Source organism: Girardinichthys multiradiatus, chromosome 17 (genome assembly GCF_021462225.1).
Source record: "Girardinichthys multiradiatus isolate DD_20200921_A chromosome 17, DD_fGirMul_XY1, whole genome shotgun sequence".
NCBI classification, from domain to species: domain Eukaryota; kingdom Metazoa; phylum Chordata; class Actinopteri; order Cyprinodontiformes; family Goodeidae; genus Girardinichthys; species Girardinichthys multiradiatus.
The window spans coordinates 17,398,015-17,425,112 of record NC_061809.1 but is presented as its reverse complement, the minus strand read 5'-3'; the positions used below and the strand labels follow the sequence as shown (position 1 = coordinate 17,425,112).

The following is a 27,098-nucleotide window of genomic DNA, read 5'->3' as shown; positions in this document are numbered from 1 at the left end:
TAGATCCACTTATGGATCCAATTCTCTCCCATGTATGCACATTATGATAAAAGCTACATTTCCCCCCTCGTTTAAACGTTAAAGTTTTTCAGGTAATTTGTGAAGTGAGAGAGTTTTTAATTCTCAGGTTAAAACAGAAAATATCTTCCTTTGTTTCTTAATGCCTAAAAAGTCATGCTTTTTTGTGTGTGTTGATCTATTCTGAAAACATTTGACACAGAAATGGGCCTGGATATGCTACCTTTGTATCTGCCATGCTATACAGTGTCCATCATGCCAGGGTAATGTTGCGTCTTTCCCTCTGGCAGTGATGAAAGATCAAATTATGTATAAACCAAACCAAGTGCTGAAGAAATGCAACAGGTTTCTTTGATTCTACCAACGCTCAGCAGACCGAGGGCTGTGTACCTATCTGAAGCAGTTTTAAATATTCAGGAATCTAAACAAATTGGCAGTGAGAAGGGGAGAACAGTGGGGAAAAAGTGTTGCAGAACATGCCGTTTTAATCATAGAAAATTAGGGGAGAAATGGTGATCCATCAGGAAACTATTCTTTGGTTTGATTCTGCAACATCAAGAAGTTTAAATGGCCATCTCTTAAGTTCAAACACCTGGCCATTTAAAAGCTTGCGAGATAGGAATCAGCGCTCGGTCTGTTTGTGTGTGAGGGAATGATCAGGCAAGGCAAAAGAAGGGAGGGAGGGAGTTGGGCTACTTACGTTAACCTCAGTGATCGCTATGTCAACAATGCTACCCACAACTATCAAGGCATCAAATGTGTTCCATGCATCAACAAAATAATGCTGTGTAAGGGATGGAAAGAAAAGGGAAAACAACAGAAGAACAAAGAAAAGGACAGAACGTAAGACATAAAAAAAGGAATGACATAAATCAAAGGAGAGAGGAGAAAAAATAAGATAAAAACATTACATACAGGAGCATTGGAGTTCTGAGCAGGAGGAAAGAGGGAAAGAATCAACAAAATTCAACGGTGAACAAAACAAAAGAAGGGGCAGTCTGAAAGAAATGGACAGCAGAGGAGGAGCAGCAGCAGCTGGTCATGCTTGTCCATGTGAGGAGATGTCATCAAGAACCACAGTTAGGAACAAAATCACAACAACAATGAAAAAGTGCCCTCTGCTCGAGTTAAGAAGCTGTGTGAGACTGTTCGTGATTGGTCAGTGAGTTAGTTCAGTTAGTTAGGGATATGTGCCACAGTACGACTAAAATAAAATAAATCTAGAACCCAACAACATTTCAAATACAGTGGAGCAAAGGAGAGCACAATGGATCAACCCTTTAAAGCTGAACCCTGCCTGCGAAGGCTCCTCTTTCTTTATGGGATGCCGTAAGGCTGGAAGAAGGTGAGCAAAAGGGTCCCCCTGAGTGGCAGTGGCCATCTTGAAGTTTCAGTATGAAGGGAAAGGAGGAGGAGGAAGGAAGAAAGAGAAACAGGCTGACAAAGAAGACAGAAACAGCAGCCTGACAAAGAAGAAGTCAAGCAGAGGGGAAGGAGAGTGGAGAAAAGAAACACGAGACAGGGACAGGAGGAGGAGAGACAACGAGAGCGAAAAGGGGGACATGGTACTTACGTTGATCTCACTGAGAATGACGTCTATTATGCTGCCAATTACGATGAGGAAATCAAACACATTCCAGGGATCACTAAAGTACCCCTAAACAGGATGAGGTGAGCAAGAGGAGGAGGAGGGTGAGAAAGGTATGTTAGAAGGAAAACAACATCTGCTGCTACTTCGCAGCCCCCCTTGAGGCGGTATGAAGCTGTACAGTGGACCGAAGAAAGTAAAAGCCTCCACATAAAAGAGCAAGATGTTACCATCAAATTTTGGATCAGTTTAGGATAGTGTGTTAGACTGCTGTTATTTACTTTGCCTTGCAAAAGTACAAAAATCCCATAAATTTATTCACATTTGTCACATTACAACCACAACATTCAATGCATTTTATTAGGATTTTATAAATGTTTAAGTCTTGAATTTAGCATCCTTTTCTTGTGTGTGTATTTTACATAATTTCTTCACTATTTACCTTGCTCTTTAGGTCTTGTCGTTTTTATTATTTTCCCTTACGCCCCTCATTGCCAGGTGTTTTTCTTGCTAGTTAATTCTTTTGTGTTTTATTGTTCTTTCCTCATCTAAAGTTATTCTGTTAGACGTCTGTTAGATTCTTCCTTGGGTTTTGTTTATGTCTGCTGTATTCATGTTCCACCCTCAACCACTACCCTATGCAATCATCCAGGTTTTGCTCACCTGCGCCGCCTTGTTCACTCCATTGCCTGCACCTGTCCCTTCTCCTGTTTAGGCTCTCTGTTGGCTGTTGCTCCTTGCTGGATTATTCTGTTTGTATGCCTGCTCCTTGTTCATTTCTTCCTCATTTGCCATTACCTTTAATGCCTGTTGCTGCCTGTTACTCTGCCCATGCTCCATGTCTGTTTGGCCTGTGCAACTGTTGTAAGTCTTCATTTATTTTCATTATTAAAGAACTTGTTTTTCACCTCAGTCAAGCTCTGCATTTGGGTCCTTCACAACATGCTAAAATAACCAGACTAAAATAGCCAGACTAAAAGCTGCTCTGCCTACAGATTCTCGCAGCTTAGTTGTGGATGTCTGCAGCCATCTTTTAGTAGATTTGTAGTTGTTTTCAGATAATGGACTAAACTGTGCTTAACAAGACTTTTTTTAAACTTGGGGATTTGGGATAGTAACCTAACCCTGCTTTAAACTTCTTTGCAGTTTTATCCTATGTTACGACGAGCCTGTGGGCTGCTTCTCTAATTAATGGTCTCCTTGCCTGATGTGTCTGTCACAGTTGGTCTGTCACATAAAATTCAAATAAAATATATTTAAATTTCTGGTTGTAATGTGATATAACATGTAACAAACACACAAAAAAAAAAACTTTTGTAAGGCACTGTATGTTTTTGACCTGTTTTGGCAGTGATTACTCTGAAAGGCCCCTTATAACATAACTATTTCACCTATGTTGTATATAACAGCACTGTAAAAGAAACGGATAGCTATACGTAGGTACTGTGGCTTTAGTCATTTTAGAAGATCAGAGTAAACTTCACATTTATAATCAGTAAAAGAGAAAATGACACTTTAATATGAAGAGCAGACAAGCTAAACATATCATAGGCACACATTACTTGTAAAACAAAGGAAGGAATTATACATTAAATGTCTTTGCAAAGTTTCTTAAATTAGGAAACATACAGTCAATCAACCCCAAAGTTGAACAAATTCAATAGAAAAGCCCTTTAAAACATCAAGACATCCTTTTGGATCATATAAGCTGTAAAACCTGTTGAAAAACAAATTAGAATACAGCAGATCTTGTCTGGAGAGAATTTTATACTGGAGCCGATTCTTGGATGACCTGCAAAGTAAACTTCAGAGATTGTCAAACTATATAAAATAAGACACAATTTTAAAAGAAAGCCTTACAATGGCTGTGCAGGGTCCTGTCATGCTACACAAAACACTTTTTTTTTTCATGTTATCTTGTAAGTAATTAAAATTCCACGGGGAAATATTGCCCAACTTTAATTAAAAATGAAGATTTCCTCCAGAGGTTTTTCAATTTTGGAAGCCAAACAGAATGTTCAGATTTAAGGATCTGTTTAAAAAACTTAACCTTCAGTGCTAGTTAAAGCAGTTTAAAGGATTGCTTCATATTCAAGAAAACTGAATTAGTAGCTTCACTTAAAAGCTTTCAGCATCGTATTTCTTCTGCATAAATATCTCTTAAATTTCACATTAAGCTAAAATTTAAACACTTGATGCATTTTTCTATAATGCAAGATACCTTTTTCATTGAAAACAATATAGTACATATTCTAGATTTGAAACCTGAGCTGCTAATTGAAGAGATAGAAGTATAACATAACATGTTTAAGTGACTGATTGTGTGTGGGGATTTTTCCATTAACTCTGCTGTAATTGAGCAAAGCATTCCCATCTGTCACTGTTTGAGTTGCTAATACACAAAGGCATTATTAGCTTGGACCAGTGAATGTATGCAGCTACATTGCAACCGCAGTGAGGCAACAAAGGGGCAGGGAGATTAAAATACAGCGGCCACTTTCTGTTCTGCTAATCATAATCATGGTTTTATAAATGAAATAAGCAAAAAACAATAACATTCAGTACACAAGAAATCCGATACTCCTACATTATAAAATCCAGTGCTTAAACGTTGAACATTACACATCTTTACTTATTTACTTTGTTTATATTCATATCACATAACATTACTAAATTTACAGCAATGTGGTGTAGAACATACCCTGGGCTTGAAGGCAATTAGTTTTAGGATCATCTCTACTGTGAACAGTCCTGTGAAGAGCATGTTGAGGATGTTCATTGCATCATTGAAATTTATGGTCTGCCCATGATGCTGCAAAAACACAGAGCAGAGTCAATCATTTCCTCAGAGGAGTGTAACTTTGGCAACATCACTAAATTCAGCACCATCCACAATTATGGCTCATTCTGTAAAAAATCTTTTATGGCATTTGCTACCATAATTTCAGTTTGAAACAACTTAGAAAATATCATCTCTGATTCCAGAACATTTATTTAGTGTCCATGAATCCTTAATTAAATCCTAGGTTATTTCTTAGAAAAGTCCACACTTACTGGTAATCCTATTAATGTCTATAAAAAAATATGTAACTTTTCATGTAACCTTTTTTATCAAAATGTCTGGAGAACATTTAAGTACTTCAAAAGTTACGTTTCTTGGGAAATAAATATGATGTGAAATATTGGCCAATTTCTTTTAGCAACTTTCAACAAAAAGAGCACATGCCATTCAAATAAGGTATATGTGTGTTGATTTCAAAAGTCAGGAAATGGCTGGAAGAAAATAGTTAGTCTAAAGTTGACTCTATCTAAAGTCAGTACACATTAAAATCTTTACAACAACTAGAGATGGACCATTTACCTAAGTTTATATTGTCACCACAAACATTGAGGTGGATGGTAAGTGAGCTAAAACAGAAATCTCATAAGCTCAGTTTTTAAAAACTGCTGGAAACAGTGTCATCATGGGGTCACCTGGTCTGCAAACAACCATTAGATGTTTAGGAGTGATGATAGAAAATGGCCTTTTTTCCCCCACAAAGACACATGGAGTTTGCTAAACTGTACTAGGATTCAAACTGGAACTACTGTATGTGCTCTGCTCAGATGAATCTTATTTGAGCTTTTTTAGCAACTAACACTCCAAGTGAGTCTGAAGCAAAACAAGGTTAAATATTTGGAAAAGCTCTTCATGTTCACTATTAGGTATGGTAGAGGATCTGTGATGCCCTAAAAGCGCTGTGGGAACATTGTCAAAGCATATGGTGTTGCTAATTCTTTAATTTACGACATAATAATCTAAAATCTGGTGGACTGTCAGAAAATTGAAATTAGCCTGTCATTATGTCTTTAGGGAGGATAATGGTAAAAACATATGACCAACTTAACACTCAAAGGTTCACCAGACATTACATCAACCTTCTGCCATGATCATTTCAGTCCCAAATCGTAAATCCTTTGGAACGCTTATAAATTGAGCAGAAGAGATCACCTGGGATTATGGACAATTTAGAGAAAGTGTGGCACCAGTAATTGTGTAAGAACATTTCTTAACTTGGGGTTTTCTATCCAACTGAATGAATCGCTTCAATCTTGTTTTTGTATTTTTTCAGTGTGAGATTATGCAACTGCAATAAAAGCTGAATACATTCTAAAGCTTTTTACTCTTTATCAGGGTTGCCGGAAATTCTGGAGAGGGCTGTGTATCCGTGAACAAATTTGACTCACCTGCATGGCCAGACAGATGGTGTTGAGAAGGATGAGTGTGAACATCAGGTACTCGAAGTAGGTGGAGTTGACCACAAACCACACCTTGTACTGGTAAGGGTTCTTGGGGATATAGCGACGCAGAGGTCGAGCCTTCAGGGCGTATTCCACACACTGACGCTGTGATACACATCCACATAGGTGAGCTTTTACATGGGTCTTCATGACAATTTCCCAATTTCATGTCTTTTTTACCAAGGCTGTCATGCTGGAGAAGCACTGGAAGAGTCTTTGGGGACTCTAAAAATCACATTTCCATGCTACAACACTACACAGAATACAGGCGAAGGGAGGAGCTCCTTTTTTAGCTTCAGAGACAACCTTTGTCAAACTGGCAGCATCTCTTTTGTGGCTACTTAAAGTTGTTGTGGAATCACTACATCTTATTGCTACAACCTGCTTTTCATATCTTTGTATTTCACATTGTAGAATCTAAATGTCAAACATGGCAGTCCACTATTGTCACACTGAATGCTTATATTTACACTCCCTGTCTATAATGCTGTTTTACAGCACTGTAAACAGTATTAAGTGCTTACAAACCCAAACAAACACTACCTGGTTCTTGTCCAGCTCACAGTTTTTATACTCCTGCTCTCCTTGCTCCTGGAATGTGACGATGACGAAACCGACGAAAATGTTCATCATGAAAAAAGCGATGATGATGATGTAGATGATGAAAAAGATAGAGATGACCACACGGTAGTTGTAGATTGGACCAACATCCTCAGCGTGAGAGTCTATGGCTCGATACAGTAACCTAACAGACCGCAAAGTAGGTGGAGAACATGTAAAATTTGATTTGTCATTAGTAGAGGGATAGATGCACAAAATAAACTTTGTACTGCCTTGCAAAGGTATTTGTTCCTTTTGAAATGTTTCACATTCTTTTACTTTACAACCACAAAAAGCACATTAAGAACCAAGGGACAGTAGACAGGTCAGGGAGAAAAATATGGAGAAATTTAAAGCAGGGTTAGGTTATGAAACAATATCTCAAGCTGTGAACATCTGACTGAATACTGCTCAATTCATCATGTAAAAATGGGAAGAGTGTCGCATAATTCATCTGAGAAGCAGCCAAGAGGCCAAACGTAACTCTGGAGGAGCAGCGGAGATCCACAGCTCTGGTGGACGCATCTGTTGACAGGAAAGCTATTAGTGCTGCACTCTATGAATCTGACCTTTGTGAAAGAGTGGCAAGAAGAAAGCCGTTGTTGAGAGAAAGACCAAAGAAGTGTTATTGCCATTCACAAAGGGAAAACTACAGCAAACATGCGAAATAATGTGCTCTGGTCAGATGAGACCAAAGTTGAACCTTCTCATATTCAGTACATGCAAAATGCTATGTCTAGAGAAAAGCTAACAACCTGGGCACACCATCCCCACAGTAACACTTGGCAGCATCATGATGTGGGGATCAGGGGAAGAGGGAAGCTTGCCAGGGTTCATGGGAAGATAGATTAAGTTAAATACAAGGCAGTTGTGGAACAAAAACCTGGTAAAAGATGTACAGAATAGATTTTTTGGATCAAGACAACATTAAACATGCAGGCTTAGGTACAATGAAACAGTTTAGATCAATACAAGTGTGTTAACAGGGTCAGATGACTTAGAATTTCAATGTCCACACCTAAATCTAAACCATGACTGCACCAAATGGTAGTTCTATAAAGTGTTGACTTAGAGGGGTTGAAAACAAATTCATGCCAAACGTTTTCCATTTTTATTTGAAAGCCAGATATCTCTTTCCATCCACCTCAATGATATACAATACCTTGTGTTGCTTTCTCATATAAAATGCCAATAAATTACATTAAAGTTTGGGGTTTTAATGTGAAAATACATGGAAAGGTTCAAGAGGTACGGATACTTCTGCAAGGCAATGTAAGTACATATAAAGAAACACACCCTGGCCAGCCCTCAAAAGTAGACACAGCAAACAAAGCCATCATTCCCTGTAGGACATCATCAAAGTTAAAATCACTGTTCTCCCAGATTCTCAGGGATTTTTCTGGTTTCCCCACATCGCCATCTTTATACATGATGTAGGAGCCTCTGAAAACATCAAAGCACATACATACACATGATTCATCCAGTAGTTAGAGTCTAAGAGAAAAAATTGCTGTGAATGATAAAAGATAGTTCTCCTACCTGCACTCTGCCTGAGTCTGTTTGGAGCTGTCAGTACAGTAGAAGAACTTGCCCTTTTTGAAAGACAGAGAAATGTTGTTTAACATTTTTTCCTAAAGCCCAAGAAAACAGTTTTGCTCTCCCTGTTTGTTTTCTTTACCTTAAATAGTTGCACGCCAATACAGGCAAACATGAACTGGAGCAATGTGGTGACGATGACGATGTTGCCGATGGTCCTGATGGCCACAAAAACGCACTGCACAACATGCTAAAAAACCACAGCAAAAATTACAGTTAGTGCATGGATGTTTTTCTCTTTGAACTAGGGGAATATTTTGCGTTTTCTTTGCAAGCATGTGTGAACCTTTAGTCCTTTGGCTCTGTTGATGGCTCTCAGCGGTCTCAGCACTCTTAGGACTCTCAGGATCTTTACAACATTAATTGCACTGGACCTGAAAAAAACCATGTGGTGTACTATAACCCACTCAAACAAACCAAACACATCTCACTGCAGGAAAATGCCTGCATTTTAGAGGAACTCACTGCCATTTGTTTTAGCCCAAACAGAAGACACAAACGGAAAAAACAATGATCACATTAATAATATGGATTTTTTTTACATTTTGACCCAACGTGACAAAGTATTTATGAAAACATTGAATAAAAAAAGTAATAAATGTTCTCAGCACTCAGATTTCAGATGATCGAATGCAAATCATCTATGAATGTCAAATGTAATGATTTATTACTAAAACTATAACCCATCATGGGCCATTTTCAATATTCTCTCTAACAAGGATGTTTCATGAGAGACTTGAGTAGCAATTTTATATAATACACACAAACACACACAAAAACAGATTAAACATGGAGAAGAACACACAAGTACAACATAAAGAGACCAACGTAAAGACAAATGAGACGTTTTACAAGCAAACAGAGAAATTCTGTGCTGTAAAAGAGTGTCAGTTCAAGCCGATGGTCAAACAGTGTGGACCTTTAAAGGAGGTGCTCAAAAAAGAATGGCTTCTACATACTACAAAGGAACCAAATTTATATGTTGACATTTTGAGTTTAGCTGACTAGAAAAAGCAAGAAGACTGGTTCTTTTGTGTACTGAACCAGCGTTCGATGCATAATAATCTACTCTTAAAGTCAACACATTTATTGCTATGAAAATATAATTTAGTTACTTTAATTTAGAGATGGGACTGATCTAATCCAATATCAATAACGGACCCAGCACTAACATATTTTTTGGATTGGATATGGACTAAGACCACCAATCTATTCACGGATCCAGGCTCCTGTGTTGCTGGAAGTCAAAACATTGCTGCGCACCTCATCACCAAAATATACATAGCATGATTATTTTTTGTCTGTCAATATATGTTTCACAGTATATCCATAGATGTTTTGCCAGAGTTGCAGGAATACTTAAACATTGAAATATATGGGTTGGGGTTGTGATGAAAACATGTTGTTTATAAACATTGTACTTCTTGGAGATGTAGGAGTAAATGGACATTGGTTGTTTGTGTTTTTAGCAGACATTTAGAAAGGTGAAATCTATGTATTTTTACAGTTATAACAACTGAGGGAACTCCATGAAGACGAGGACAAAAGGAACTTCAGTAGCAACTATAAGGCTATCTAGATTACATGACGTTGCTTTATTTTGCCTTTATTAGCTTTTAATCTCTATCCACCATAGAATTATGTGGTCTCAACTTTGCTTCAAAATGAAAGTAATTTTTGAGCTGTTTAGTTTCTCACAATGTTACTTTGCCTCTGCTCATAATTTATTATCAACGATTCACCCTAGAAATGTCCTGAAAAAGTGCCCTGTTCTGTTTGTGTTTGGAAGGGTGAAGAGTTCCTTGTCCTAAAAACATTAAGAATACCTATTTAAGTTGGGATTCTAACTGGGGAATTTGGATTTTGCACAACAGCTTTGGGTAAATTGTCCAAAATGGCCACATGTACTGAAACAGTTTATTAACTCTTCTGAAAGTTTGTATCTTAGTAAACCACTGGCACACATGGTGTTGTACAATCTCTTTTTGTGAGCATGCCCTGTTCTTCATTTGAAATTTGAATGCATGAAGCAAACATGAATATATTTTTAATGGGTTGTATTGCTATCAGCAGTTAGTACACTACAACTATTAGCAAATAGCACTCGTCTTGTGACTTACAACTAGAATGCTCTTATCCTGAGACTCACGTTTTTCCCAGTTAACACCAATTAATACTATGAATTTTTATATCATTTTATAAACATTTTGCACCCAAACAAACATTCGAGAAACAACTATCAACCCCTGGTAAAGTCCTCCCCCTCCCGTTGATCTTGACAGACAGCAGTTCAGATATTGAGGCTCTGCAGGTGGATAAGAATGTGGGCCTGAAAGGGCCATTCTCATCCTTATTATGTAATAATTTATCTTGAAAATATAAATAATTTCAAGATCTTTGCAAAATCCTTAGTGATTTAGCTGACAGTACCTGTATGGTTTATTCACATCAGCTTATATAACACCATTACCAAAAACTGTGATCTGAATTGGCAAAAAGTGATATAAAAAATAATTAAATTCAGATATCAAGGTTAGATAAGAACCCATCTTGCCATTAGAAATATAAGAAGAATTCAAAATGTCAACATACATTTTCAAAGGGGTGACTACTTAGGTGGATAAAGGAGTGATTTTTTTAAAGAGAAACACTACTTTTGAAAAGAGAAAATAGGATAAAAACACCCGTTGTGCAACTCTTTACAGAGGAAGGAAAGGTTTGAAAGCGGTTAAAGGCAGTTTCTGTGGGGTGGGATGTTATCAGCCACATATCACAGTCAAACCAGCTGTGAGGATATACTCGAGTTGCAGCACATTCTTTGAAAAAAGTTATAAGCCTTTATATTATACTGGTTTAAGATGTTGACTGAGTTGAGTGGGCTGACAGGGATGAAGAACACTATTTACCAACCACCTGATGATAAGAAGTACTCTATCCATCTAAAAGAAAAGCAAAAATACAAATAAGACCAAAAGATATTGAGATAAATATTGGCCAGGATACTAAAAAACATGTCTTTAAATTTTACCCACTTCTATAACTATATATAGAGACCGAACAAAAAGCCAATTTACCACATAGTGTTTATACGGAGCATTGCAAAACTATTCACACTCGTCAAAACGTTTTCATGTTTTTTCATGTTGCCATCACCTACTTCAGTGTATCTTACAGGGAGTTCATTCACAAGAAAAACAAAAAAAGGAAGTGGAAGAAAAATGATACAAAGTGTTAAAGAAAGTGTGGTGTATAGCATTTCTGACTCTAATTATTAGTTAGGTGACTTCTAAATGCAATTGGTTGTACTACACTTTAGTTAGGGGTGTCATCATCAAGGCCTGAAAACAAATGCATACCACTATCTAGCTCATCATGTTTTCGGCTCTAACGTCTGAACATAAGTCATATCTACAAAAACGTTTTAGAAGTATTGCAAAATATGCAAACCTAACATATGTTAGGTTTGCCCAGGTTTGCCAAGCCTAAGGTTAAATCTTGATCGGTTTAGTAATTTCATCATATTTCAATCATATTTAAAGATTAAGGCAAACAGACTACAGAACAGCCGAGTACTGGATTCTCAAAGAAATGGTACCAACAAAGATTTATTCAAAACTAGCTAAAAGGTTAATTGGGCATATGAATTAAATATCATGCAAAAAAATACATGGCCATCAGCCCAATGTATTCTGATGTTCCTAAATAAGATTCACTTCAACCAATTGTATTTAGAAGTGACCTAAGTAGTAAGCATGAGTACAAAATGATACATTTTCAGTTATTTCCACAAAAGCGTGCATTATTTACCTTCCACTTCACAATTACAGGTACATCTCAAAAAATCTCAATATTGTGAAAAAGTTGTATATTTTACGTCACTCATTTCAGAAAGTGAAACACATAGTATATATAGTCATTACACATAGTGTGAAAGTCTATTTCTAGTAATTTTGATAATTATGGCTTACAGATAATGAATACCCAAATTATTTGTCCTTTGAGATCAATGAAAAATGATATTTTAAACAGAAATGTCAGGCTTCTGAATACTCAATACTGCATCAATGCGGTGTGGCATGGAGGCGATCAGCCGTTGGTTCTGCTGAGGTGCAATGGAAGCCCAAGGTGCTTTGATAGCAACTTTCATGTCGTGTGCATTGTTGGACCTGGTGTCTCTCCCCCTTTCTTTTGACTATACTCCATAGATTATCTGTAGGATTTAGGTCAGGCCAGTCTGCTGGCCAATCAAGCACAGTAACACCATGATCATTGAACCAGATTTTGGTATCTTAGGTTTCCATAAAGTTTGTTAGAAGAAGGACGCATGAAGTGCTCTGTACATGGTATAATGGTATATGGCTGCATTCAGCAGTGGCTTGACATGAGGAATGCAAGATTTGCAGCACAAATGTAGGATTTGTTTGTGCGTAGTGGCTCTTGATGCTCTGACTCCAGCCTCAGTCTACTCTTTGTGAAGCTCCCCCAAATTCTTCAATGGGTTTTGCTTGACAATCCTTTTAAGGCTGCAGTTTCCCTGTTGCTGGTGCACCTTTTCCATCCCCAATTTTTCCTTCTACTTAACTTTCTATGAAAATGCTTGGATAGAGCACTCGTGTAAACAGCCAGCCTTTTTAGCAATAACCTTTTGTGCCTTACCCTCCCTGTGGAGGGTGTCAATGACTGTGTTCTGGACATCTGTCAAGTCAGCAGTCTTCCCCATGATTATATAGCCTACCGATCCAGACTGAGAGACCAATTAGAGGCTCAGAAAACCTTTGCAGGTGCTTTGAGTTAATTAACCCATTAGGTAGTAACACCATGAGTTTCCAATATTTAACTTTTTCACAATATTATAATTTTCTGAGACACTGAATTATGGGTTTTCATTATCTGTATAATCATAAAAATGATAAGAAGTAAAGGTTTCAGATATTTCACTCTATGTGTAATAAATCTATATATGGGTTTTACTTTCTGAAATAAGTGACAAAAAATCTGTAACTTTTTCAGAATATTCAGTTTTTTTAGATGTACCTTTATATGCTGCTTTGTATTGATCTAAGGGATAAAGTTCCAAAAAATACATGAAAGTTTGTGTTTGTATCATGACAAAATCTAACAAAAAATTAAAGGAGCATTATTACTTTTGCAAGGTGTCTGTGCACTTGCATTCACCTAAAATTCTGATCAAAGAGCCAAAAGTGCCTCAGAGGAAAAAACGTGCTATATTGTAAGAGCTACAGGCACAATATGCACAAAATGCAGCACCATCACAATTAATTCAACTGTGATACATTCATGAAAAATCCCACACACTCACTGACTACCTTTAACAGGCAAATACCCACTGAGTATAACATTCACGTGTAATTTCTATAGCCCAGGAGAGTGTCAAGTTATTCAGAAACAGTAGAAATTAATTTGACCCATTAATGTGATAAAAGATGTGACTGGGGAATGACAGGTCAATGTATCCAAGACCCAGGATAATTTACCCACTGAAACACATTTTATGGTCAAAAACTAATTATGCAGCTGCCTGCAAATACACATTGCAACATAAATTTAGCACCAAGTCATGCTTTTTCTTTGTAAAAAATCAAAGTACAAATAGCAAGAAACTTATTTTGGGTTATTTTTTTATTTGGTTCTGATTGAGACCAACTAAACTCTCCAGGACCATAGAAATATCGAATCAAAACAGTGACAGCTTTACACAATTGAAGGTGAAGGTCTATTAAAGGGGTTATTAACAGACTAATGTGGACTTACGTCGAGAAGTCTAGTCTATCAAGCATTAGAGACAGAGAGTGTAGCATAGCATATTAAACATCACAGCAATTCAAGGAGTTATTTGACTAGAAGCAGAAAACATCCTTTTAATAAACATCACAAAGGGATAGAGGTTGTGTGATGTAGTTCAGAGAAGTGTGAAGCGTGGCAGAGTTCCCAAACTCAAATTGTAGTCAGACTGTTAGAACTAAGGTGAATTAGCAATACAACTCATGCAGTCATCTCCAATCTTTTGTGATTTGTTAAAATAAAAAATAAAAAAAACGCAATTACGTCTCGATTTACATTTGCATTGCTTCCTAAATAACGATGAAGGTATCTGTGCACAAAATTGTGATTATTGTGAAAATTGTGATCTAAGACTGTGAAACATGCAAAGGAAAAGTAATTGATGTACTTACTGTATTCCAGAAGATATGAGAGAAACGCTGACCACTACTAAGTCTAGGATGTTGAAATAGTTTCTACAGAATGAACCTTTATGGAGGAAGGCTCCATAGGCTGTCATCTGCATATAAATACAGCACAACACGTTTTCAAACACAGGTTTTGTACTGAAAAAAACAAATTTGCCCTTTGTTTTTTTGGTCACAATTACATTAATCAGATCATGAAACACTTTTATTTTCAGACGGAGATAATCAGAAGAAATACAGAATCCGTTTTTAATTGTTATTTATTAAGGGGAAAAACTATTCAAATCAACTTGGCCTTACGCAAAAAAAAAAAAAGTTAAATCATGAATAAACTCATTAGTTACATTAGGCTTAACTGCTGCCAGTACAGACCTGTAGAATCAAGCAATCACTTAAGTAGAATCTGCCTGACAACCTGAACTAGACTAAGGGTGCATTCACACTGTTGGCCCGGTCCAGGGATTGGTAAAAGTTAGAAAATTCACAACTACAGATGGCCCGGTTTGCTTTTACACCGAGTTTTTTTAGACTGGACCAAACATGCAGTTGCAACAGATTGTTTCGGAGGCAGTATTGCGCTAATCGAGAAGAACAAAATCACGAAGGAGAAAGTCGGTTTCATCGGGGCTTTTGTTGCTACTTCGGTGTTTAAATGTAGTTGTGTGCCTGCACCTCTTCACTACATGTTGCCCAGTGAGACATTGTTAAACTCTTTTGTCTTCGTACTCTTACTTTGTTTTTCCTCTACTTCTTCTCCTTCTACTCAAATGCGCTGCTCTTATGTTACATCCTTTCTTCCTGCTTTTGGTACGCTGCCCCGGCATTAATTCATACTGCAAGCAAACTGCTCTAGTGTCCAGATAAACCATGCAGAGACCGGCAGTTGTAACCTTGCCAGGTTACAGTTCTCTGGTCTGTTCCAGGATCCAGAATGGGTCCACACCAGCGTGATCTACTCCAGAAATTGGATTCTGGCATGATACAAAGCGTTTAATGTGAAAACACTGTAAAAGATCTCAAAAGCAAGTCATCATGCACTGTTCGAAAACGAACAAGAACAGATGAGAATTATAGTTAGCAACATTTACTAGCTTGGGAAGGCTCATAAAGCCATCTCTAAGGTTTTGGGACATCAACAAACCACAGTAAGAGACATTGTCTACAAATGGAAAAAAACAAGGAACTGGAGTTAACCTTCCCAGGAGTGGCTAAATTTACTCCAAGAGCCCATCACTCATCCAGGACATCACAAAAAAAAAAAACCCACAACAACATCCAAAGCACTGCAGGTCTCACTTGTTTCAGTTATGATTAAGCAATAAGACAAAAGAGAAAGCAAAAATGGCGTCCAGGGGAAAGTCTCAAAGCAAAAGCTACTGCTGACTAAAAAGAAACAAAAAGGTCTGTCTCACATGCTGGTTCCCAAACATTTTGCAAAAATAATGAGAAGGTTTTGGTGTGGCCTAGTTAAAGTCTGGACTTAAATCCAATTGATATACTGTAGCATAACTTTAAACAGGTCATTTATACTTAAAAACCCTTCACTATGGCTGAGTTTGAACAATTATGCAAAGTTAAGAGGGTCAAAATTCCACCTCAGTGATATTTAAGAAACTTGCCAGTTATAGCAAAAGCTTAACGATAGTTAATGCTGCAAAGGTTGCACAAACACTTTTCACATAGGGCCAAGTTGGTTTAGAAAGCTTTCTTCCTTTTATAAATCAACTGGAAACTCCCTTTGTATTTACTCACATCATCTTTTTATGACATATTACAATTGGTTTAATTTGAAACAAGTAAGTGTGGCAAAAAAAGGAAGTACTTTTCATCATATTCATCATCACTACTAAACAGTACCTTAAGAATGATCTCAATGGTAAAGAGTCCAGTGAAGACGTGATCTGCATAGCCCAGGATCTGAAAACACAACATGGAGTTGTGGATAACGTGTAAATAAATAATAAAACTCCAGGAACAAACTGAAACATTTCATGCTTATTCTGTATTTTTCTCTTATGGAACTGCTAAATCTCAGGAAATATCGAAAAAAAGGAAAAATGTAATTAAAACTGGATTTCTCTTTTCTAACAGTGAGGCTTTCTAATACCCCAGTGCTTTGTTACATTTTTACTTATTAGAGGTGCATAATATATTGAATCACAGTCATAATTGCAACATCAATGTTTGCAATATTGCACTCGCGATAGATTGTTTGGATGTAACTTGCACATAATGCAAATAATTTATTAGGTCAATTGGATGGAACTGCCCTTGATGCCTACACCATATGTATGTCTTCAGTGACTAAGATGCTAATGCTTGCAGAAAATGGTGGATATACTGGAATGATGTGCGAAAAAATCAAGTCAGGAGAATGTTGGTTAGCTATTATCAATATCATCATTACAGTATTCAACAATAGCATCACAATTTGCATGTTTTTCTGATTTCATTTCTTAATGCAAACGTTTTTCCCTCCTTCAGTAAATGTATTCTAGATGGAGCTTAAACTTTTTTCCCTCAAGTATTTCAGTATTATTTTAATGCTTTTAAATAAAATCTTTATGGGGTGGGCAGTGGCAGGAGTCATAACGAGCAGTGTGGATGATTCAACATAAATCTATATTATCAAGCACTGATACATTTGTCAAGAAAAAGTATTAAAAAACTTGAAAACTGATTAAAATATGTTTTCCCTAATGTATGTCTCTACATTGCCTTGCTAAAGTATTTGCATTTCCATTTATAACTTTGAAGATGTTTTTGTCAAGCAAACAGCAAATAACAGAAAAAGCAACCATAGCTAAGATGGTGGATACCAATTTTTTCTTTTTTTAATTATTTTTTATTATATATATATATATATATATTCTCATTTCACTTGACCGAATTAGACTATTTTCCGCAGATCCATCACATACAATACAATTGAAAACATTAACATTAAAGTTTAGAATGTAAGAAAATAGGTAAAAAGCCAAGGGGGTGAATCATTTTGTAAGGCACTATTAAATATTGTTAAGAGCTTGCCCTGTTTAACTGTACTGTGTACCAAAGACAGGGAACTACTATGAAACAGATTCTTGCTGCCCCCGGGAGACCTGTGTTTCTGACTGAGAGAGGAAACAATGTACATGAACAGATAAAACACTCATGGCGATCACCCTTTCCATTATACCAGAGCACAATTACCACCATAAACTCTAAATAAATAATAACCTGTATAAACAACACATAGCGAGGCTTTATTAATAAATACAGCTGCTTCATAAGGACAAACTGTAATGACTTTGTAGTTTTAGAGCTTGTGCTTAAGGCAGAGTAACTCTGCTTCCATCTCATGAAAAAAAAAAAAAACACACTTAGGGCCAAAAAACAATGTTTTAACATACCCTGTAATACACATCAGCAGAGATTGTTGGTTAACTGAAGGTTAACTATGTAAAATAAGCAATTTACATGTGTACAATACAAAAATTATAGTTATTTTACCTGCTAGGTTAAAGAAAAACAAGAGTTAAAGTGAAACAAAAGCTTCTTAGGAGATTCCTTATATTTGCATTATGGGAAGTTACTGTAAGTAATCTTATTAAGTGTAAAAGGATTAGTTTGTCTATATGTTGCTGTCAGCTATAATCCTTTTAGTTAATAATAAATGTGTGTGGGCTGCTAATGATGGCTACAAAATCATCAGTCTTTGCATTGATGTGTGGCTTATCCGGCCTCATGTGTATGATGGCCCTAAGGTCCAAATCACAACAATGGCTGATTAAGCTAAAGATCAAAACAAGAAAAAGATTCCAATAATTATTTTAAAAGGTGAAAGAGACAAACAGAAAAGAAAAACATGAAAGAAAGAACAAAAATAAACCAGCTAGAACTAGAAGAGATGGGAATGAGAATGGCTGAAATTCTCCAAGCATTTAAAAGCTATCCTGATAGAATGACTTTTCCACCTACTTTTATACTTCATGTTTCTCTGTTTGTCTGAGATCTTATCCAGACCAAGACCAGTATTTTATTCTTCTGGTCATGATCCATAATTTCTGACCATGGATGAGGGTCGGAACAAAAAATGGACTGGTAAATCAAATCGAAGATCACCGGAAAGTGCCTGGTGGCTTCTGGGGCTCGGCTGGGCTTAGCCTTAAAAAACTGCAGGAAACCCTTTTATATGGGCCCCTAATATCCCATATTAGGGATCTCAAAATAGGGTGCCATGCAAGTCAGGTGACAAACGGGATCAGAGGCCTGGGCATGCTGATTCCCAGAGGCATAATCAGCATGGCTTATTGCCCATAATACCCTGACAGGAAGTTGTAATCCTTTATATTTCAAGAGTCAAGTGGCATAAATGAGGATGAGAACTATATTTAAATGGACATAGAATATAATTTTAAAAATTGTGAAAAAAGTCAAGTAAAACTGAATTTCAATATGAGTCATATTTAAGCGTATTTGCCAAACATTTATTGAAATACTTTACATTAGAAATAAACAGTTATGCAATGGAAAATCCATGGGCAAAGAATAGGGAGTACAATGATAAAGTGGTAAAGAGACAAAGTATCTGGGAGCCAAGTCTATCACTCACCTGATTTCTGAAGGAGTCGTTCTTGACTGGATCCTCTGCTGCTAGACTGATGCTGCTGAGCAAGATGAAGAATAGGATGAGGTTGGTGAAGATGTTGTGGTTAACGATCTTGTGGCACAGAACCCTGAATCTGTGAGGTACAAAAAGAGGAAAAAACAAACTGTACCATACTAAAGAGAACAAGATGAGGAACAGGAGAAGCACAAAAATGAAAGGCAAAGTAGCAGTGTCCAGTTACTTGTTGGTGTGGCTGAAGATAAAGAAGGCACGGGCCTCGGGCATGGGAACAGCCTTCTCTTTTAGCTGTATGTCAGAGAGCGGCCGCGGCCTCGGGCCCACTGGCATCTCTGGCTCATCCTCATCCTCATCTCCTGATGGGTGGAGTAAAGAAAGAAAGAAGGCAAGAGAAAACAGCATAAATAGGAGAAAAGAAACAGCTGAGAGAGAAGGTAATATTGTATATTCTTGTTAGGAAGGAAGGCCTTTTTACTAAAATTAAATGAAAAGCATAATTGTTTGACAGCTTGGTTTAGACCATTATTCTTAGAATAGAAAAAGTTGTGTAGCTTCTAAATATGTAAATGTTATTTTTCTAGCTCATATTTTTCTCAATGTGCAATTTACCTATGTAATCATTTGCAGGATATGGGTTCTTCTCTTCATTTTCTTCTCCACAGCAGTCATCCATATTCATCTACAAAAGGCACAAATATTTATTCACAGACTTATTCATCAGCTGTTTGCTTTTATCAAAATCTGTAGCTTCAGTCTTTGCTTTTTCATCTTTATAAGTACCTTAGTAGCAGTGTTAGTCTCCCCATCAGAAGTGATAGACTTCAGTTCAATCTTCTCACTCTTCTTTTCCTCTATTGGTGGCTTCTCGTTGTCCTGACGCTTCTCTGGACTGGCAAGCCTGATAAAGAAAGAGCATCTTACCTTCTTTCCTGATTTTAACTTTATTTTCTCCCTGTTAAATCACAGATTTGCATTTGTTCACTTTAGAACAATAAAATGAAAACACAATAATGGGGCACATTTAAGGTCACAAAAAGAACTTGTGCTGAAATGATAGTAAACAAAAAAATATTTATTTCATGAATTTCATTACACACAAATTAACGTTTTTGAAGCATTTATTTTTTTATGACTCACAGACAATGAAAACCCAAAATTCTGGTTGTCCAAAATTTAAATACTAATAAAAAACAATATTTAATACAGAAATATCCTACTAGGAATGAATTTCTTATACCGTACAATATGTGCACTCTGTTCTCCGTCTGGGTTGTTTTATTTGAAATTACTGCATCAGATGAGCTGAAGGTCGCTGTTAAATGCTGCACTGATGCAAAGGACCCCAATCAAGTATAGAGTTCTTAGGCTGTGTTTAATAGAGTTTAGATATGTTTCGGCCAGTCAAGCACAGTGATACATTGTCTCTGGTTCAGGAGTAGCTAAACAAATACAACTGTTGAAGCCTTTTGTTCTAGATACGTCTGTGGGTGGTGGCTCTTGTAGCAGTGACTCCAGAATCAGTCCTTGCCTTGCTAACCTTGCCCAAAAGTTTGAATTGGCTTTGCTTTATAATGTTCTCATGGTTGAAATTATTCCTTTCACTTAACTTTCTATTAATAGGCTTGGATAGCCTGGCCATCTTCTTTAGTAACAACCATTAGTGGCTTCCCCTACTTGTGGAGTGTGTCAATGACTACGTTGCACAGCTATCAAGTCAGCAGTCCTTCTCGTGATTTCGTAGGCCACACCATTTCTTTATTTTTGTCTATCAGACTTTTGAAATATTAAAATATTCTGATAAACAGAATTTTAGTTTTTCATTGGCTGTAATAGTGAAATTTGCTCTGAAATTATTCTATATATTATATAAACTTCACATTTATTGCTGAAAATTTGCCTTAAAGCACTGAGATGTTAAAACTACCTTGTCAATATGTTTTAGAGAAGCAACAGTAAGAACATTTCCTTCTGTCCTAGTGCTGTTAAGAGTTGCCAAACATCTCAGGCTTTCTCATCTACAAACTCTTCCTTTCTTGCTCTTTCTACTTTCAGTTGCTGCCTCTGTTTCTCAGTTTTCTTCATCTTACCTGGCCAGTTTTTTCCTCTCCTTTGCCTCTTCCTCTTCTTTCTGAGCTGATGTCAGACTCTCAGCATCTGCTAGATTGTCAACAGCGATGGCCAAGAAGACATTCAGTAGGATGTCTGTTCAGTGGGGTAATGTAAGAAATATATACCTGATGGATGATATTGTGCAGCAGGCGAGACTGGTCACAAATCATTCGAGTACAAATCTTGTAAAAATGCTGTGATACACACAATTTTTTCTTTTAACAAAAGTATCCTGGGCTGAAAACAGCTTCTCTGCTCAATTTAGTTTCAGCTTCAAATGTTTGTCTTTTCACGGTGCATCAGGATGATAGCATGATTCTCGAGTAGTCTGCACACAGAAAAGGATACAGTTTCCACAGATGAAAAGGATGATGAAGTAGATGCAGACCAGCATGCCGGGAAAAGACGGGCCGCCGTACGCCATGATGCCATCATACATCACAGAGTTCCAGTCCTCTCCTGTTAGAATCTGTGGAGAGCAGAAAAAATTGTAAAAACTGGTTCTGCATGAAGAACATATAAATCACCTAATACACAAGCATAGAAAGACGAGACAAAATGACCCTGAAAAAACTTCAGTTTTGTTACCTGAAACACAGTGAGCAGAGACTGCGGAAAGTTGTCAAAGGTGCTGCGTCTGGTGTCGTCAAAGTTGAATTTCCCCCCAAAGAGCTGCATGCCCAGCAGGGAGAAGATGATGATGAAGAGGAAGAGCAGGAGCAGCAGGGAGGCGATGGATCGAACCGAATTGAGTAGGGAGGCCACCAGGTTGGACAGAGAGTTCCAATATCTACAAAGAAGGAAGCACAGATCCTGATGTATATGTCTTAAGTTTACAAATATAGTTTGTTTGCCTGTACAATGAAAGGCTGAATTTCTATCGTCTGTTATTAAATGTAAATGAGGATAAATACTCTAAAGTTGATAATGACCTCGTTATTTTAAATATTCTCAAAAGGCGTACGCAGCGTAACACAGAGATGCCAAGAGGAGACATGATCTTTGTTTCAACTAGAATGGTCTCTAGTATTCCTCCGCACACTACGAAGCTGTCGAACCTGTTGAAGAGTGACACGAAGTACGCCTGTGGGGTGCAAAGAGAAGTTAAGATAGCTGAAGTTGTATAACGAAAAGGAATATTTTTATATTTTGTCACGTTACAAACAATTAAACTTTATGTACTAGATGTTTATAAAATTGGAAGAGTTGGCTTGTCCACCATGTAGATTTTGCAAGTGTAGACAAACTTTCTTTATTAGGAGCAAATTAAAGGTTACCGAACCCTGTGTTAGACTAACACAGGAGCACATAATTGCTAAAAGGAAGGAAGATTTAATTTTTTTTTTTTTTACAAATAAAACTAAAACATTTGGTTTGAATATGTAATAACGACTTTTCACTTTAATACTCTATAAAAATCCCATGCAGTCATTTGCCTTGGTTAAAAAAAAAGCCATTGTCATCCATATGCCACAATGTGGGAAAATGGGCTTAGGTCTGAGGAGACCCAAACTGATTTTGTTTTTTCCTAAATGAGATGGAAAATAGCCCTGCACATCACCTTTACCACCCTGTCCTCCAAGTTAAAACATTTTTAAAAACCTCATAAAATCTGGGGACAACACCTGCATGGGTGGAAATTTGCTTTGACAAGACTACAGATAATCTGAAGAAAAGTAGTTAAAGTGAATTATTATTAACATCTGAAAAGACAGGCCTTTGTGACAGCAAGCTGTGAACTCAGGAAACACTGATCAAACCATTGTCTGGTGAATCGTGGTGGTGGCAGCATCATGCTGTGGGGATGTTTTTCTTCAGCAAGGAAGGAGGAGCTGGTCAGACTTGAGAGAAAAATAGATGGAGCAAAAAACAAGGCGATTCTGGAACAGAACCTGTTAGAGGCTGCAAACGACTTGAGACTGGGACAGGGGTTTATCTTGCAACAGTTAGAAATACAATGGAGTAGCTTAGGTCAAAGCTATGTGTGCAAATGGTCCAGTCCCAGAGTAAAATCCAATCAAGAAACCGCAGCAACACTTGAAAATTCATAGACCGTGTCCAATCCAGTTTGACTGAGCCTGAGCTATTTAACCTGGAAAAATGCAAAATTTAAGTCACTAGAAACTACAACTGCAACAAAAATGGGTTTTACAAAGTGTCAACTCGTGGGGGCTAAATTCAAAGCATGACAGACGTTTCAAGTTTAATTTGTAAGTAATATTGAAAAGCATGCATTTTTTTCTTTCCGTTTCACAATTATGCACTCCTTTGTGACAGTTTAATCCCATAAAATACATGGAAGTTTGTGATTGTTACGCATTGCCGCGACTTACCTGTAAGCCAAGACTATACATCTTTAGCAGCATCTCACCAGTGAAGAGCGCTAGTAATACTTTATTTGCTATATCTGCAGAGACATGGACAAAATTAGAGGAAGAAAAAAGGAATTGAAGAAAAATGAATGTAAGTAAATATTTTACTTTTAATGTCTGTTTTCATGTAATGTTTACATTGTGTGTGATGTACCTTGTACATCTGTTAGCCACTGAGGCTGCTTGTGATGTTCAGATGCAATGGTCAGGGTGTTGAGGAAAACCAGGAAGATGACCAGCCAGTAGAAAACCTGCGACTTGACCGCTGCTCGACACTTCCTCCGAAACAACCTGTTCCACCTTCGAGAGTAGCGACTAAGATTGGCAGGTTGAGGGGTGAGGAAAGATGGGAGAGGGTAGAAACAGAAGAAAAATGTTGGATGTTATAGGTCACGGTGCAGTTCAAGAAAGAAATAGAGAGATATGTAAACAGAAAATGAAAGAACAAAAAGTTAAACATGGAACCACATGAAAGGAAATGTGGTGCCAATGAAGAAAAAAGGAACAACCCGCAGTGAATAAAGAGGGATAGACAGTCAGTGGTGAAAGAAGCAGAAGAAGAAGAACGGTTAATTGGTCATTGCACAGAGTTGAGTTGACATCAGACCCATATCCTGTGGCTATCTGTTGTCTTAAAGCAGAGGTGTGGAACAGTGTTAGTCATCATCAAAGGTGTTTCATACTAGAGTTATTCTTTGTTGCAGAGATGTACACCATTTAAAGAAAAGAAGGAAAAGACACTTGTTCTTAGAAAATGACTTCAGACATTGAAAGTAAAACGTGTTTTATCTACAAATGGTGTACAATATATTTTTCACAAAAGAAAACAGCCTAAATTATGTAGCATTCAATACTCTGTGCTGTTTTGTGAACTAATTCCTCTTCACCTTCTTTCCACCATAGAAAATTTCTGTTATTGTTTCTGGTAATTGCTAGCTTCACGCTTCGCAAACAATCTACTCTACTCCCCACACAAAGGGTCACAAAAGGATCAATTCACATCTCCTCCCATGTAGGAACAGCTTTCTACAGTAATTTCATAATTGTCCTGTTCTGAGTGAGTGACATGAAAACAACTAAAGGCAATCAAAGGTTATTTGTTCTGGTAGTGGCAGCAGTGAAGCATTAATTGAACTTCATGATTTCAGTGGACTATACTGCTTTAATATGTATGTATGAAATCTTCTTTAAAGTGGCAATATAGGATTTGTGTTACTTGTATGGATGCTTAAACATCCAACAAGCCCCCCAGAAAAAGAACTACACTACTTTATGAAAACACTGCTTCCTGTTTTGTTCTGCGCTCACAGGCCATGTAATTAGGCGCACCTACACTGTGGCAATTTCGTGATGGAAAAATCCCTCAGGGGTCTCTATTCACTTCATAGCAGCTTGCAGTTGCATCCCAGTACAGCATCCTAAAGGTGCTCCATTGGATTGAGCTATACAGTGGAGGGCATTGAGATTATTTTAGCTATGTGTTATAGGCCAGCTTCTGGTCTAAGATGGGTAATCTGTGGTCATAAAGGCTGTAGCATTTACACAATTCTCAGTTGGTACTAAGGCATGGAGAGCCATTTCATTCAAAATTAAATAAATTAATAAATACTGCTATTGATAAATTATTAATAAATATTCCATGAATTAAATAAATATCCCCATGAAATAAAACAAAATAATTATGTTAAAAGTCAGGTAAGGTAAGTTTATTCGTATAGCGCTTTTCAGTAACGAGACACTCAAAGCGCTGTACATACAATTACAATACAATCACAAAGAAAATAAACAGAGATACAGACACAGAAAAACAAATCAAATGATACTACAATCCTTCAAAGAAATCTAAAAATCTATGAATCCTTCTGAGAAATCTAAAAACCTCTGACCAACATTACAATGATGCAGAAAACATTAATAATCCTTTGGGTTTTACTGGTAAGAGCTGGTTCTAAACCAATCTTTCTAAAGATGTAATTATATCATTAAGTCCTCTATGTAGGGGAAAGCATCTTGTGCTAAGAGAGAATGATCCTTGGGTTCGCTGGTATAATGCAGTTGTAGTCCAATAATAAGAGTCATTTGCATCCATTGAAATTTAACTAAGCAATCACTGAGAAGTTTTCATCTTATTTTATTTAATTTATTTCAAGATTTATTTAATTTACTTAAAGATTTATTTAATTTACTTAAAAATTAATTAATTAATTTAATAATGCAGTTTTATTTTGTGACAGTTTTATTTTGTAAAGCTACTTTATGTGTTTCAGTGACTTTTACTTTTTAACCCTGTTTTTCATTTTAAGCTCTTTTTATTTAATGTTCTTGTATTCAAATGAGGGGGCGGAGTTTTATCTGCTGGGTGGTGCTGGGACAGCAGGGCCGAGCTCAATTCGTGGCAGTGGCTGCCAGAAGACAGCATGCCAGAGCTGCTGCCGCCAGTGCCGAAGCATGCTGGAGGGAGCGAATCCCCTGGCTCCCCTGGTGCCAGACCGGCCGTAAAAGCCTGCCACGGTGGTTGTCTCTGTTTTTGTGGAAACCAATGCTGATTATTGGCAAACGGATTGTCATTATTGTTATAGCCTGTTACTTTTAAATAATGATGTTTTTATTGGTTTTTATTTAAAAAAAACACCGTTAGACCCATAACATAAGGTGGCTGTATTTACTTGAGATGGAAAATAAATATCACTATGTGTGTGTATGACATGCTGAAAGGATGACGAAGACTTTTTGCACAGCTTCCACAAAAACAGCGGCAACTGCCGAGCACTTTTACGGCCGGTCTGGCACCTTCTGGGATCCTCGTAGAATCCCCCGGCTCCCCCCGGCATGCTGTCTTCTGGAAGGCAGCGGCATGCTTCTGCCGGCCACAGCCACAAATTAAGCTCGGCCCTGCTGTCCCAGCGCCGCCCCACAGATAAAACCCCACCCCCTCATTTGAATATAACAACATGAAATAAAAAGAGCTTAAAATGAAAAACGGGGTTAAAAAGTAAAAATCACTGAAATACGTAAAGTAGCTTACAAAAGTGTCACAAAATAAAACTGCATTATGACATAAATAAATAAATAAATAAATATTTAAGTAAATTGAATACATTTTGAAATGAATTAAATCAAACAAGATAAAAATTTATTTTAACATAATTATTTTGTTTTATTTCATCCGGATATTTACTTATTTCATGGAATATTTATTAATAGTTTATCAATAGCATTATTTTATTCAAGAACCCCTCATGATGACCACAAAATCGAGGCACGTGACGTCGCCCGGTACAGCGGAGCCGGGGTCCCACCCTAGAGCCAGGCCTGGGGTCGGGACTCGTCGGAGAACGCCTGGTGACTGGGTTGCTCCTCGCGGGACCTGGCCGGGCCAAGCCCGAACGAGAGACGCAAGACCATCCCCCAGTGGGCCCACCACCTGCAGGGGGAACCGTGAGGGACCGGTGCAAAGAGGATTGGGCGGCAGACGAAGGTGGAGACCTCGGCAGCCCGATCCCCAGATGCTTAGGCTGGCTCTAGGGATGTGGAATGTCACCTCGCTGGGGGGGAAGGAGCCTGAGCTTGTGCGGGAGGTCGAGAGATATTGACTAGAAATAGTCGGGCTCGCCTCCGCGCACAGCGTGGGCTCTGGAACTCATCTCCTTGAGAGGGGCTGGACTCTCTTCTACTCTGGAGTGGCCCGCGGGGAGAGGCGGCGGGCTGGTGTGGGT

General features: G+C 37.6%; 1 protein-coding gene and 1 long non-coding RNA gene across 3 annotated transcripts in view; one reads left to right on the top strand and one right to left on the bottom strand.

Annotated features, from left to right (window-relative positions):
• cacna1c (calcium channel, voltage-dependent, L type, alpha 1C subunit) overlaps positions 1-27,098 on the bottom strand; it is a 290,444-nt gene that overhangs the window by 44,598 nt on the left and 218,748 nt on the right. The window contains exons 14-33 of the mRNA XM_047389522.1: positions 23,537-23,697; positions 23,344-23,417; positions 21,943-22,094; positions 21,599-21,800; positions 21,359-21,479; positions 20,989-21,103; positions 19,682-19,799; positions 19,511-19,580; positions 19,125-19,257; positions 18,887-19,016; positions 16,150-16,209; positions 14,278-14,384; positions 8,370-8,457; positions 8,166-8,273; positions 8,027-8,079; positions 7,784-7,930; positions 6,431-6,632; positions 5,834-5,992; positions 4,308-4,418; positions 1,592-1,675 (exon numbers count right to left, since the gene is read on the bottom strand). Coding sequence (XP_047245478.1) covers positions 1,592-1,675; positions 4,308-4,418; positions 5,834-5,992; positions 6,431-6,632; positions 7,784-7,930; positions 8,027-8,079; positions 8,166-8,273; positions 8,370-8,457; positions 14,278-14,384; positions 16,150-16,209; positions 18,887-19,016; positions 19,125-19,257; positions 19,511-19,580; positions 19,682-19,799; positions 20,989-21,103; positions 21,359-21,479; positions 21,599-21,800; positions 21,943-22,094; positions 23,344-23,417; positions 23,537-23,697 — 2,395 coding nt within the window. The remainder of the gene's footprint in view (positions 1-1,591; positions 1,676-4,307; positions 4,419-5,833; positions 5,993-6,430; positions 6,633-7,783; positions 7,931-8,026; positions 8,080-8,165; positions 8,274-8,369; positions 8,458-14,277; positions 14,385-16,149; positions 16,210-18,886; positions 19,017-19,124; positions 19,258-19,510; positions 19,581-19,681; positions 19,800-20,988; positions 21,104-21,358; positions 21,480-21,598; positions 21,801-21,942; positions 22,095-23,343; positions 23,418-23,536; positions 23,698-27,098) is intronic.
• Positions 1,567-23,477, top strand: LOC124882887. Of its 2 annotated transcripts, none has more exons than XR_007042028.1 (3): positions 1,567-1,689; positions 5,781-5,890; positions 23,424-23,477. It is a non-coding gene; the product is annotated as an uncharacterized LOC124882887 (long non-coding RNA). The 2 variants fall into 2 exon arrangements; XR_007042027.1 differs by lacking the exon at positions 1,567-1,689 and adding an exon at positions 1,874-2,470.